Consider the following 14,754-nt stretch of genomic DNA (forward strand, 5'->3'; position numbering starts at 1 on the left):
TCTTTCCCCTGTGCTTCTCTCTCTCTCTTTCTCCCTCCAAGACAGAGAGGCACTTCAGCAGATTTCTACTTGGATCCTCAACGATGCAGAGATTCTGGCATCGTCCAAATTTATAGGATGAATTACAAAGATTGAAAATCTTTCACTTTGTCCTGTACTTTCTTTCTTTAATCCGTTTTTGTACATTTGGACAAATAAATATTTATTTTAATTTGTACAAGTAAATGTTTATTTTAATTACGTGTTTTATTTCAAATCTTTTTATATTTAATTTATTAAGCTCTCGTTCATTGCAATGGACGATTAAAATTGAAGATAATAAAATTTAAACTAATGTCTGGTTGGCTTAACTTAATAAGCTTCATTTAATATAAGATTTTCACTTTGTATATATATAAAATGTAAAAATTAGAGACCAAAAAGATTAAACAACATTAGTGCTAGGTAGGATTAATAAAAGCAAAAGTGTGTTACGTCATGGGGAAGGAAAAGAGTGTGCGCACGTGGCTAGCAACCCTGTCTCACTCGTAGCGGCGGGATAAATTGTCGCGTGTTGTTGGAAAATCACGGAGGTCGACGGTTGGGGAACAGGCGCCGAGACGTCTCGACGCCGTTTCACTGGCGTCGTCTTCTCCAGACTCCAGCTCTCTTCCTCCCTCCTCTACCCTTTGTGTATGTGTGTGTGTGTGTATTCCCTCATATTTCTCTATTGATCCTCTTCTTTCATCGCCTGACCGATCTACCTCCTTCGGCCATTACAGTCTCTTCCGTAATTATGTTACAAAACTAAAAGTATAAGAATGACAATATGAGCCCATCAAACTTGATGTTCAAAATATTGTGCTTCTTTTCTTTCGATTACATATTAATCTTCAGAAGATAAATAATTTGACTATGAAAATTAATGAAGAGTTCAATAATAAATGATAATTAAGATGACAGCTTCATAAAACCTTACGAATAAAGATTCTATCATTTTTTATACGATTATAGAAATACTTTTTCAGTGTATTAAGCTACTATAACGCAAAGTTTATTTTAGATATTGTCAAATTTTTTAATGCTTAGATAATGGAAGCGAAAAATGTTATTTTCTTCCGGTAGTTTGACGTACGTGACGTATGAATATGGCATAAGATTAAAATACTTTCATCGCCGGCGACACATCAAGGATGACATCATCCCACGGGAAACGTATATCATTTTTACGTACGCAAAGTTAGGAAAAGAAAATGGTTATAAGAAAATATACATGGAGAAAGAAAGTTGTTACGCGCATTTTTCGTAACCGTGATCTTTGATAATTTCGATGGAAACAATAACTGAAAATTGTTTCAAGATTTGAAATATGTGAAAATTTACAAGAATATAAATCGCAGAAGTAATACAAACACACTTTTTCTCTTGCTCACAATTGTATTACTGATAAATCATAGAAAAAAATGTATTAAATAAATGCTTTAATCATAAAGCACTACATAAAAAACTCAATTAAAAAGGAAATGTATAATTCATGTCAGAATAGCAAAAGTTTAATAATAAATGATAATTAAGATGACAACTTCATAAAACTTTATGAACAAAGATTCTGTCATTTTCTATTCAATATAAAAGATTTTAACTAAAAACTTTAACTCTACATTGGTGAAATGAAACAAAAAGTTTTATTACTTTGTAAAGTTCTCGAGATAGGTTAATCGCGTAGGAAAATATCTATGACTTTTTGTAAAATATTATACATTCAAGAAAATAGGAAACTACACATACACAAATATTATAACTATTAAAAAATTCTTCAAGCCATATGTTGGAAACAATCGTGATGCTGAGTTTGAAGATAGCATACAAAAGAGAAGAATCCGATAGTTTCAAACGTCTGCCATATAAAGAGAAATGAATAGAATAAAAATATCACACAAGGAGATTATTCTTGTTCCATGAAACGTGTTTTGGAAGAACATTTTTCGAGAAAAATAGAAGGTTCAAAGGTTAAGCGTCGTGATTTTTCGGAAATATGGTGATATTACCGAATTTCTGTTAGAAAATCAATTCAACTTTTCATCATTTTCTACCGACTTCTATCACGAAAAGATATAAAGTAATAACTTCAATTTTTCTTTATAGATTGTGACTTCGATAGCGGTGCGATAACTACAAAGTACCAAGATGGCTGCATTCGTGGCGAAGCAGATGGTCGGGAACAAGCTCAATGCGGTTAAAGGTAAATACTTTTAAAGGACTTTGTCTCTCCTTTTTCGTGTCGCGAATGATCCTTTTTATAACGAGAACAATATATTAGAGTTCACCTCGCAACGTTTTTATAATACATAAATTACAGACGCAAATACGTTTTTACTTTAAATAAAAAATTAATAAGAAGATTATAATCTGTTCAAAGTTTGCCTGTAAAAATTGACAGTCTGAAAATGCGAAAATTTCAAGCATACCAATCGCAATCACGAATGCCATTCTTCCACGATAAAGTTCAATCGTAAAAATAAAATAAACGCTCTAAAGACTTCACGGAATTTCTTTCTATCTGCTCCAGAGTTTCAACGAAACGTGACCCGCCGCAAATTTGTTTGCCGCAATTCGAATAGATTTTAACGGAACGTTACATCGCTTGATTATTTCGACAATTCATTTTTCCTTTTCCGTAAAAAATAAAAATTTGAATAATCAAACATTGTTACGTATCATAAAAGCATATAGATATTGTTATTTCCCTATAAAATTATTTTTTATCTCATCGTTCATTTTTCCGCAACATTTTACGATTATGTATTAATTCTTGACAGATATTTTACGAATTGTTTAAAATTCTCATTATACACCTCTAAAAAAAAAAAAAAAAAAAAAAAAAAACAGGAAAAACGCGTTATTAAAATAAACGTAACGAGCTGACTGGTGCAAAATCTCTGAGATTAAAAATGAAACAGCGCGTTTACACATCGTATCTTGGTACCTGGGATTATCAGCACGTTTCACCTATGAAATTATCGTAAAACCGGACGGATCATGCAATCACCATCCTCGCGGTCCTTGCAGTTATGATGTGGAGTAAAATTGTGCTATATTCGCATGTGCGCATAAACCTCCCTGGCCGGGGATGGAGTTCCGCTCGGGTTTATCGTAGTACTGCGCCACCATTACGTTTCGGAAATTCTCCATACGGGTAATTTCCCCGCTGCAAAGCGCCTGCAGCGTCCTTTTCAAATGCATCATTTAACGAATGCATCATTTAACGCAATGCTTTCCAAAATGTGCAGAATGTTCCCATCAGAGATAAAGGGGCGCGACGAAAGCGCGATAAAGGATGCAAATACTTTCAATCGCAACATTGAATTCGATACACGATGAAAAGTTATTCGACACGAAATTTTGCTCCGAGCATTCTCCTCGGCGAAAAATTTAAATTACAGTATATTTACATACGACATGTGCGTTATCCTGCGTGGATCAAAAATACGCATAATATAATGCGCGCGTTAATATTACAGGTCATATTTTTAACACTCTTGTTATACAGGAAATTAATTTAGATTACGATATAATTAACAAGATAAACTCTTTTTTTCGCGAGCATTTACGTACTTAAGCACCGATAGTAATAACATACAAATATAACATACAAGTATATACGAAAATCTTTGGGAGAGATATAAAAAAAAAAAAAAAAAACACATCGATTGTGTAGCAAGTGTAAAAATCAGCTTTTCCGAATTTTGAGCGTGGTTGGAAATCGTGGTTGGAAGTCGGGTGAAAACGACAGAGATATGTACTCGCGACGAATCGCGACATTCGCCCACTTCTAGCATGTCGGCGGCTTGAACGATGGCCAGCAATAAAACTTCTGTCATTAAGGCGAAAGTTTCAGCTTTCGTGTGCGGCGAAGCGGGGAAGCGTGTCGCGGGGAATCCATAATAGGGAAGGTGGAAATGGGGCCCTTCCTCTCAAACCGTGAACTCGACTTCGACTTCGAATCTTTCTTCCGTCCGAGGAGAGAGAGAAAGAGAGAGAGGACAAAGAGAGAGAGAGAGAGAGAAAGTAGAACAAAAAAAAGAGAGAGAGAGAGAGAGAGAGAAGGAAAAAGTGTATATATATATCTATAAAATAGAATAAAATGGAATAATAAAGATGTCCTATATATATATTCGAAAATTATAATATTTTTTAAAAACATTTAATATAATAAATAAATTTTCTTCTTCTTCTTCTTCAAAAAAAAAAAAAAAAGAACACGTTGAAAATTTGAATGTACGAGTCTCAAACGTATAAATACGAGACGAGATTGGAACTAAACAAAGGACAGAGATCAAGATGAATCGTAAACGAGCGCGACAGGGATTAAAAGGGGAAAGGGAAAGGGAAATGAGGACGGATTGCGGAGGAAGAGAAGGATCGGCAACCCAGACCTCAATTGCAGCAGGCGAGCTCAATGAGAGCCCACGACGATTTTGCAAACCGAGCCGCATTTAGAAGTTTGAGTCACACGCCTCCCCCTCCCTCTTCTCTAACCCAGACCACCTTCGGCAGCTTTTTCGTTGCCTCTGCCGAGGTTAATTGAAATCCCGCTAATCGATCGACCGCGACCTATGGTACCAAAACCTAACTATTGTGAGTCGATAAAGCGCCGAAACGAAAGAGATATACTAGATAGTGAATAGTGAATCGTGAGATTTCTCATGGATTTATAACGTAAAAAAATTACAAGTAAAAAAAAATATAACTTTTTTCTATATAATTTTTTATATAATTATTTTCGTTTAAAGTCTCGCGTTTGGCAAATTATTTGTCACAATTTCTCTCAATTTTCGACGTTAAATATTAGATCCGATAACAGCGCATATATTAACAAGAACTATATCTGAATCAATGAGTGTTTATTATGGACATTAATATTCAGTCAATAAAGTGGGCTGTCCTATCGATATCGCAGTGTGATAGACAATCGTCCCAATTAATTATGCGTTTCGTGATTTATTCGAGAGGATAACATAGGCATTTCGATGAATTATCGCGATTATTCCTCATTGTGTGGTCGACAGGAATTTATTTTTAAAAACAACGCAAGTGACGCGATACTCGATAATGCGTCCATAAAAAAAAAAAAAAAATTTAGAAATACGAATCGTTTCTACCGTAACATCTCTATCAGCACAGAAATATTCTGAACAATTTCGATCGCGGATTGTAATTTATGCCTCGAATACAATTACCGGAGATAATTAACGTAATGATGTCACAAACACACATACACACACTGGCGCAAACAGGATACCTTAATTGCGGAACTTTCGCTCGTCGTTAATGATTTCCTTGAGCTTCGATATAGTTGTTGCAATACGATGGCGATACAATTATTCCAGCGAGTCATCGGTTATATCGAACGCGATATTTCGCCAAGAATATTCGAGAAATTACATAGTTAATCGCGCAGAATTTAAAACTCACCATTCGATTGACAAATATTTGACTAATTTTTGAAAAAAATATTTCTTAGAGAAACTTTCTTTTCATGTATTTATATATAACAAAACTATACTTTTCGGTAAATTTCAGATAATAATTTGCTTAGAAACTTGATGTAAAATTTTATTATAATGATACTTAATATTGAAAATTATAATAAATGATAAAAAGTAATGTAGCTAAGTATTGAATTATAATATTTTCCGTGTAACAGCATCAATAAAATTTTAAATATCAATATAATAGAATTCAATTTAATAATTAAATATTTGACATTGCTACATTCGCAATTATTCAATAATTATTCACTACGCATGTAATATTATTGATAAAACATGTGAGCACATACAACACACGTTGATTAAATGAATAAACGTTTAAAGATTTATGATATACATATATATATAATGTAATTGGATTCTATTAAATGAAAATATCGCGTTTCCAACATAAATCTACCTTTTCATTTATCTACATAAATTTTCGATTTTTTAGCTGATTTTTTATTGAGTATTATCGCTTAATGTTATATTGAAAAAAAGATTCTTCCATCACTGTTCCGCGCCATTTATTGGCGCACCTATTTTAATTTACGTACGCTCCGTAATGTTCGACTAACAATTTGTCATATGATAGGAGAACGAAAACGAGAAACGTATGGCGGTGCAATCTGCCGGAGAAACGAGCAAAAAAGCTTGCCCGATATATTTCGAGCTTGCGTTTTTGCGGTTGGACGTACCGCCAATCGATCGTTCCAGTTTTGGCTCGTTAAAAACCTCACAGGAGATTTTACAAGAAATAACTCCGAGCACACAAGAGGAGAAAAAAATAAAAAAACTTCGACGCGCGAGATTCTTTAATTTGCGGATTCCTGGTTGAAACATTCCTACTATCTGAATATTGAAAATAATTAGCATTTTTTTTAATCCGGTCCATAATAATGATCACGCATCATTCATTTTTTTTTCGAGACATTATTTTTCATCTTTCTTTCTCACACGTCAGATACTTTGTTTCATAATATTAAATACAGCGACGTACTACCGAGGCGAAAAACACGCGTGATAGAATTTCTCATATTGCGAACGTAACTTTTTATATCGAATGTGTATTACGCGGAAGTTTCATCCCGTTTGAAACGCGCCGCTTTTTCCCCCGCGAGTATTGAAATTTTTGCCGCGACCAAGTTACATGTGTATTTCTGTGCGAGTCGATTTATAGCGATTCTACATTACATATAGCCGCTACGCGTTTAGCGATATTTAATTAAATCCCGTCTGGTAGGCGGAAACTTCTGTCGATAGTTTGAAACAGTTTGCAACCGCTNGCTCTTACCACGGCCATCGGCCACGGCTCGCGGCGTGAATGGTCACGTGGGTACAAAACCGTTATTTAGAGAACCAATCAGAATGTTTGTTCAGATAATATTCCAGTCACTTTCTGACTTTTTGCAACGAGGATATTGAACAAAAATATAAAACGCGCAATGCTCAGAGAAATTAAATTGGGTCTGGTTACAGAGAAAGATATAATATATGTGAATGTAGTATGTAAAATCATAAAAGCAACAAATTTTAATAGGAGCACACTTTTAACAAATTATTTTTGACAATTAATTCTCTTCCACGAAAATATCTCGTAATGATAAATACCTCATGTAATAAATGATTTTGCAATAATATATTGCAAGAATATATTAATATGCCATCTTAATTACATTATGACATTAATGACATAATGATCAAGATTTTCTAATGCATTCTGGCTACAGCGATATTTGTAATATAAGTCACTGTCATAAAGCGATTAATGTTTTTTCCTCCACCTTTTTACAATTTTATTAAAAGAATCGGATTATAGTTTTGTAAATGTATATAACAAAATTGTGAGTGAGAATATTATCCTTATATATTTCCGCATGCACACGCTATTTTGAATGAAACATATGTAAGAAGATTTCAAATCCTCTTTATAGAACAGTGGCATCAGGACGGAATAAGCCAAAATGAAGTAATTTATTTTAGGATCTCCTATGATGATAAAATCAAGAGGCACTTCATATATATCAAGACTCTGTCTGAATCCACTAAAGTAATTATCTAAAATAAACGTATTTCTATTTTCATGTGTTTCAAGGACAAATTTGATATAAAAATTTATATTTAAATAAAATTATATAAAATTATTTCTAAGTTTTTGAATATTCCAATTTTCAAGATACGCAATTTCTGCAACAACGGCCATCCATTATTTTATAAACTCGAGAAGAAGGTCTTATAATTTTCTTCATTCTTTAAAAATAAGATATTAACCTCGCATTAAAATATATATACTTATAAACACATTAAAAATATATATTCATATTGTCACGAACTTTCTTCGAACTAAATACGCGTTCTCAGCGATGACAGTTGACCGTGAACAACGTAAGCACAGTGAAAGAATCAATCGATATGACGGAGAGGGGCAATGACATTTCATACATATTCGGGTATCGACAAATTAAATTAGTTATAAATTGTTCACCTCAAGGTTGCTCCGCAATCGCTCGATGTCTTTTTGGGTCTTCTTTTCCATTTCATGTTTCATCCTTTACTACTTCTTCTTTGCGTATGATTGACACTCATCACTCGCATAATTATGATCGTTTCGACACACTTATTTAATAAGTTAATAGCTAATTATAATAAACGTATTAATATAACGTAATAAATTTTTCGAAGTATAATCCAACGATGTATGGAACCTCGACCTTCCCATTCGAGTTTCGCCGCACGACTGACGGCAGATTGAGCGTGTATATCAACATTGTATTGTACGCAGGGAAGGCCAAATTCCTTCGTGTGACAACAATTCGATGTAAACATTAGTACACGCTATACGCCGCAAACATCAAGGCCGCATACCAACCAATTTTTTATACAGGATGTTCTAAGCCAGGTCAATGAAACTTTAGGATCTTATAGGAAATTGAATTTGGAACAAAAAAGTTCCAATAAACATAAGTCCGGAAATTTTTCGTTAAAAATATAGCTAATAAACTCTCTGTAAGTAATTAGTTATGATCAAAATTTAATAAGAACATTTTTATGTTTGCATTTGCAAGGTTTGCACTACGAATGTAGTGTTTACAGAAAGACCATCGAAAAATGGTTTTTTCAAGTTCCTACTTTTTTCGTTATTTTGAGTTTATTTTCTTTTAAATGTCTTATCAGAATTAAATGAAATTGAAATTGTAATTTAGTTTGTTATTTAATTACCCATCAGATTTATTTCGTTACTTTTTTCAAATGAATGAAGGGTTTTGAAGTTATTTTTAAAAATTATAAAAAAAACGAAAAAGTGTTTTTTCGAAGTTTATTAGCTATAACTTTTTAACGAAGCGTTTCCGGACTTATGTTTATACTTACACATAACTCTTGAACTTTTTTGTTCCAAATTCAATTTTTTATAAGACTCTGAAGTTTCATTGACCTTACCTGGAACACCCTGTATATTGCCCCCCAAAAATATATTAAATATATGTATTATAAAAAAAAATATATATAAATTCCTGAATATTCGTGTGTGTCTGTGTATGCTGTATTTTGTCCAAATTTTATGCTGAATAAATGAGTTATCGTTGCATATAAAATCTAACGTTTATGTGAAGAATAAAATTTATTCATTTTCATTAAGAAAGTAATTATGCAAATTAATTTAGTATTATTACTTTATATATCAAATTCTTATTTTTCAAGAGAAATGAAATTCATATAATGTTAATGGATCAAGAATTTTTTTATTTTAATAGTACATTATAATGAAATTTACTTGCGAAAAATGTGGCATATATATTCTTTTCCCTTGATTTATTAAAACCACGTAAATTTCTCCCGGACGTAAAAATTTAAAAAAGGAAAATAATAATAAATTATGAAATTTTCTTCTTACAATTATGGAATAAAAAATTTTATTCTTCATCTTTAGATTAACGTTAAATTCATTAATTGTATAATTATTAATCGTAGCAATAGAGAGTCTCTTTTTTTGGATAAAAAAATAATTTTTCGTAAAAAATATGGCATTTGCAGCTTTTTTGTATCAAATCTTCGTGTAAATAAATATCCAATCAAAATTCTAATATCTCTTTTGCATGTTATATATCAGTATTCTAGTAATTTAAAAAGGATAGTGCTATCTTAAAAGTGGAGAAAGGGGGGAAGCAGCAATTCCAAATGAAGAATGTACGGCAGAACCCAGTCTGCTTCAGCTCGTGAAATGGACCATAATGATGATATATTGGCAGCTAAAGCCGGGCAGATCTCGTAGAAATGTAACCACGTTCGCAAATGTCATGCCAAACTAATCTCGTTCCTTCTTGTTCAATTTAAGCTATATTCATTTGAGCGATATTTCAATTTCGAATCAAGTATGAGTTGGAATCCATCATGCATAATTTCCGAAGTTAGTAAGTAAAAATAATTCTTAAAGTTTCTGTCTACTAGCATATGCGTGAAAATCATCATGTCTGTTTGAGTTTTCTTACAACAAGTTAAATGCTGATTGTAACTTGCTTTCTCATTTTTCTTCCTTATTACTTTGTAAGCTGTAAGATTCAGTAGGTGAGACTTTCTCGACGAAATTATGCACTTTTGAAGAGCAAAGAATAAAGAAAACAAAGAAAGTGGCAAAATAGACTATAAGGATAAACGAAAGAAGATGAGAATATCAAAGTCCAGAGCCTCTGGCGCGAAGTTTACGAAGGTGGTATATGGCTTTTCCGTAAGATTTTCCTGGATCGAACGCCGTGTTGTGTTCCACGAATTTGCGATCACCTAGATAACTAATATATACCAAAATAATACAACGACTAAGGGTTAAGGAAAACTTCAATTAATTGAACTTCACGTAATTAACACATATAACTTTTAGCCAATAAATAATAAAATAAAATAAAATTATAAATAATAAAGAAAAAAACGAAACTTGATAATTTAAAAAACGCAGAAAAATATTTAAAAATACTTCTTTTTCAAAAATACCTCTTTTAGAAACATTTCGATTTTTATTCAGATCCTGAATAAATGTGTCTAAAAAAAATTGACTGAAGCAGGAACCTCTGTTCGGGTCAGTACTTGTTTCAGCCAATTATTCTTCAAATAGTCGATCAAAATATGACGAGACAACGAGACTATCGGCAAACGAAAATACTGGACGATGCCGGGAATGACCGCCACCACGATTATGCTAATTGCAATAGCAGCAATCACTCTGCGTGACAGCGATGGTGAATCTATCGATCGTTCCCCGATGCGGCTAGGGTAGTATTAATTAATTGGATGCCACTAATTCGGCCGGATCATTTGCATGGCGCGATATAACTGCAGGCACGAGAGCAATAAAACACGGAATTTAGGCTGCATGTACAGCCGAGTGCATTAATGGTAACTGGTATTCGCCGCTTACATTTAACGCGATTAAATTTTCCCCTCTATATATTGCTCAAGATATCTATATATCTTTTTGTTGGCATAATTAATTATGATTTAATACATTCGTTTTGCATAAAGAATGAAAAGAATTATGTGTCATAAAGTGTCAAATGCAGGTACAACGCACATTCGATATTTGACTGTACTCGTTACAAAATCCGATATCTACGGCTGACCTCGGCGTGTATTAATGCCGTATTTCTCTATGTTGAAAATATCACATTTATGCATACTATAAATTGTAATTGAAAAAATTATGGCTTCTCACAGATATAAATATATATTGATAGATCAATAAATTTAATAATTCTTTTTTGAAAATAATTGTCTTTATGTTAAATTAAAAAAGAAATTTTAAATAATAATTTAGGTAATTACATTTCTCTAAAAAAAAAAAAAATTAAAAAAAAAAAAATAGAATCTACAATATATTTGGTAAAGAAAATAACTTGCCGCACAGAGTGAGGGACGAGATTTTCGTAAATGTGAACAATACTCAAAGGACTAAGAACTTAATCGATGCATAAACCGCTTTAGGCCATAGCCGCATACCGCACTGGTTTACTTGACAAGTCAACCGGAAGTTTCTTTTGACCGCGTTGGGTCAGCGGAGTAAATATCTGGGGCCCATCTGCATATACGATCCGAATTTTCAGCTCGGGTACCGCCCTAATCGCGCGATTAATGAATCTATTATCTTTAAACTAAATCAAGCGACTAATCTCTACGTGTGTGCGGTATATATTTTAATTTATAAAATTTATCACATTATTTCAAAATTATTTTATTTATAATCCAGTAAAATGTAAAATATATAAAGAATGTTTCCATTCTCTCTCTCTCTCTTTTTCTTTCTTGCTTCGCTTTTTTATTATGTAGAATCCTTTATTTATGTTTAATGAAACTGTTATTAAAAAAACAGTCCATATAAAATATATAATCATAAAATAAAATAATAATAATTAAATAAATAATTAAAAAAATAATAATAATTAAATAAATTTATAATTTATAATAAAATTTGATTTATTTCGCTCTATTGACGAAACATAAAAATTTATACATCTTCTTGAGAGAGCCAAATATTTAATTTAACAATATATAGAGATTATATAATCCATAATTTTCATTATACGCTTTAATTTTCAATATTCGATAAATTTCCAGATCTAATTAATTACCATTCATCGCCATATATTAAGACATCACAGCCAGAGGCCATTATCTCGATTTCCGACGTGGAATTTCTCACACTTCGGCATTGCTGGCGCGCAATTTTCAGCCCTAAACGAAGCTCCCCTCCGCGTGCCATTCCCAGCCTTTCTTGGCCATTTTCCCCAACCTCCTGTTCTTATCCGCGCGCACTATATTAAGGATTCCACAAGGATAGCGCTTGTGGATGACGATGGGTCTCCCTTCCTGCTACTAGCGACTCGAAATGCAGCAGCGATGCCGTTAAATGAGCATTCAACGCATTCAATTCCACCATTTCGCCCCCTTTCGACGCCTTCCGCCTCTGTTAAGCACTTGGAAAAATGTCAGCCGATGTGCATGACGCTTTATTAAGTTTGAATTGCGGCATGGAATAGAATTTCGCCATCGCCGCCGCCGCCGCGGCTCGTCGAAGGAATTAGAAAAGCCGTCTCTCGAACGGCGGAAGTGGATGAGCGAAGCGGAAAGTCGAAAAAAGAGTAAGGGAACCGCGCCTGTCTTGAAGCGCTATCCCGCAAATTGCTTCTGGTCCTTCTAGAGACATCCGTCTTCGGCCGCGAACAATCCCCGATTACGTGTACTACGTACCTCGATTTTTTTACGTGAGATCCTTCTCGACCACTTTCAGTAGATATGATATAACATTTTTATCTTTTTTATCTCCTGCATTTGATTTACGTTGAGTAAATCTTGTTAAATATTGCTGTTTGACAATGGCTTTTAATAGAGTGAGGCAATTTATTTAGTTCGACAAAGTGTATTTAACGTAGTTTTAATCTCTATTAAAAAAGAGGAATATTGATTTCGTTGGTTATTTATCCAGAATGGAGAAGATACGAATGAAAAAATGTCGGATTTTATATTTTTACTTGCGATTGATAGATATTTAAAAAAAATATCGCTTGTACATGATGAGATTTTAATGGCTTTCTCGCCATTAGTATAGCCGACACCATTAGCGTCGCCGATTATCGCTCGCCGATGTATTAAATGCGTGACGTAAAAATTATATCTACAATATAATGCCGTTGTTTTTGCTGTCTTAAAAGTTTTATTAATTTCCTACGAGCTGCTGCGTTTTAATGGCTATGGCTGCAGAGGTTTTACGATCAGATATAATTAGCGCTATATTACACAAGCAGAAATTAATTGCTGATGGATATGACAATTTAGAAATTTTATATCTTCAGTTACATTTTCTCCACTTATTTTGACTATCCTCTTTGATTGATAAAAAATTAATTTGACGATTAAATGTATATTATTTTAGATGATGAAAAAATCATGTTACGGACTGAGAGTTAAGAATGATACGGAATTCTGCTCATATTGTATAAAAGCCTTCGCTACTTTGTATTTTTTATTATTTTATTACATTTGGCGAATACGCAAAATCAAAGTTGCACCTCTTACCCAACCTTTCGGCCATCGTTACATTAATAATGCACAATCTCGAGGCCGCGCCTTTATCCTTCGCCCGGCTATTTCTCAACATCCTCTGAATGTTTCAACATTTCAAAAAAGTTTTCTCGCTGCGAGAAACAATAGCCTCTATTATACTGTATTATGAATTGCCAGCACCAACTTCGTGTGAGAGTTAAACTACCGTCGAATTTCTCCAACTTTTCCATTTTCATCTTATAGTTCGTTTATATTTTGCAAACTTTTCCCTTTCCTGCTTCTCTCTTTCTTTACATAATGGTTGTGCGTTATTACATATCGATTATAAAACATACTATATATATAGTATATATGTTAAACATAATATAAGTTTAAAGTGTATTTTAGAGAAAAACCTCTTCTAAGAAAGTGCCTTTAGATGTTTATGCAAACGATTATATCGCTTTTTATAATTAAATATGTATATAAAGCATTTTCTTTCCATAAATTTCTTTGAAAGGCATAGATCATACGACTAAATATGTAGAAAAATAATTTTGTAATATTGTAAAAAAGAACGTATCTGCAGCATATATTTGTGAGAGATCGACAAAAAAAAAGTTTTTTTTATAGATAAATTAATTTTGTTACTATAATCAATATCGATTCGACAGATTTTTTTTTATGCTTATTGTCATTTATTTCTAAATTAAAATACCTATGGGAAGAAGAACACTAGTCTTTATTTTTGCGTAACAAAAGCACAGTACTGTAATCAAGTGGTAACCATAGGAGGACACATCGCGCCCAGAATTACTCTACATTATTTGCGAACATGTACTGCGCGCCACTACTAATTACAAAGACCCCCCGACAAAGATATTTTCGCAAAATTGGCGTCCTGAATCACGGAAGCTCGCGCTCACATCCTCCCTAATTGAAATAATTGCCGTGCTTGCGAGACTTGATTCTTGATGTTCTATCACCAGCCATAAATTATTATTTATATAGATTTTAAATGAATCTTGTATTTTAATAAGCACACAATTGTGATCTAAATAATAATAAAAAGAAATTAGAATTTAATTACATTATTAAGATTTAATTAAAGTGCTTTTTCCCCATGATTTACATTTCTCACATTTCATTATTATTCTCTTTATAATCTATCGCACGCAAGAATATCGCAAATTATGAAAATTAATTATGGAAATTG

The 14,754-nt window shown here is 32.9% G+C and overlaps 2 protein-coding genes across 6 annotated transcripts in view; one reads left to right on the plus strand and one right to left on the minus strand.

Annotated features, from left to right (window-relative positions):
• The window catches only part of LOC115233134, a 188,981-nt gene that overhangs the window by 60,054 nt on the left and 114,173 nt on the right, over window positions 1–14,754 (minus strand). The gene's annotated exons all lie outside the window — the stretch shown is intronic.
• Window positions 1–14,754, plus strand: part of LOC115233132 (complexin) — a 147,417-nt gene that overhangs the window by 46,556 nt on the left and 86,107 nt on the right. The window contains exon 2 of the mRNA XM_029803396.1: window positions 2,125–2,221. Coding sequence (XP_029659256.1) covers window positions 2,167–2,221 — 55 coding nt within the window. The 5' untranslated portion in view covers window positions 2,125–2,166. The remainder of the gene's footprint in view (window positions 1–2,124; window positions 2,222–14,754) is intronic.

The sequence above is a fragment of the Formica exsecta genome, unplaced genomic scaffold (genome assembly GCF_003651465.1).
Source record: "Formica exsecta isolate Colony F162 unplaced genomic scaffold, ASM365146v1 scaffold160, whole genome shotgun sequence".
Lineage (NCBI taxonomy): Eukaryota > Metazoa > Arthropoda > Insecta > Hymenoptera > Formicidae > Formica > Formica exsecta.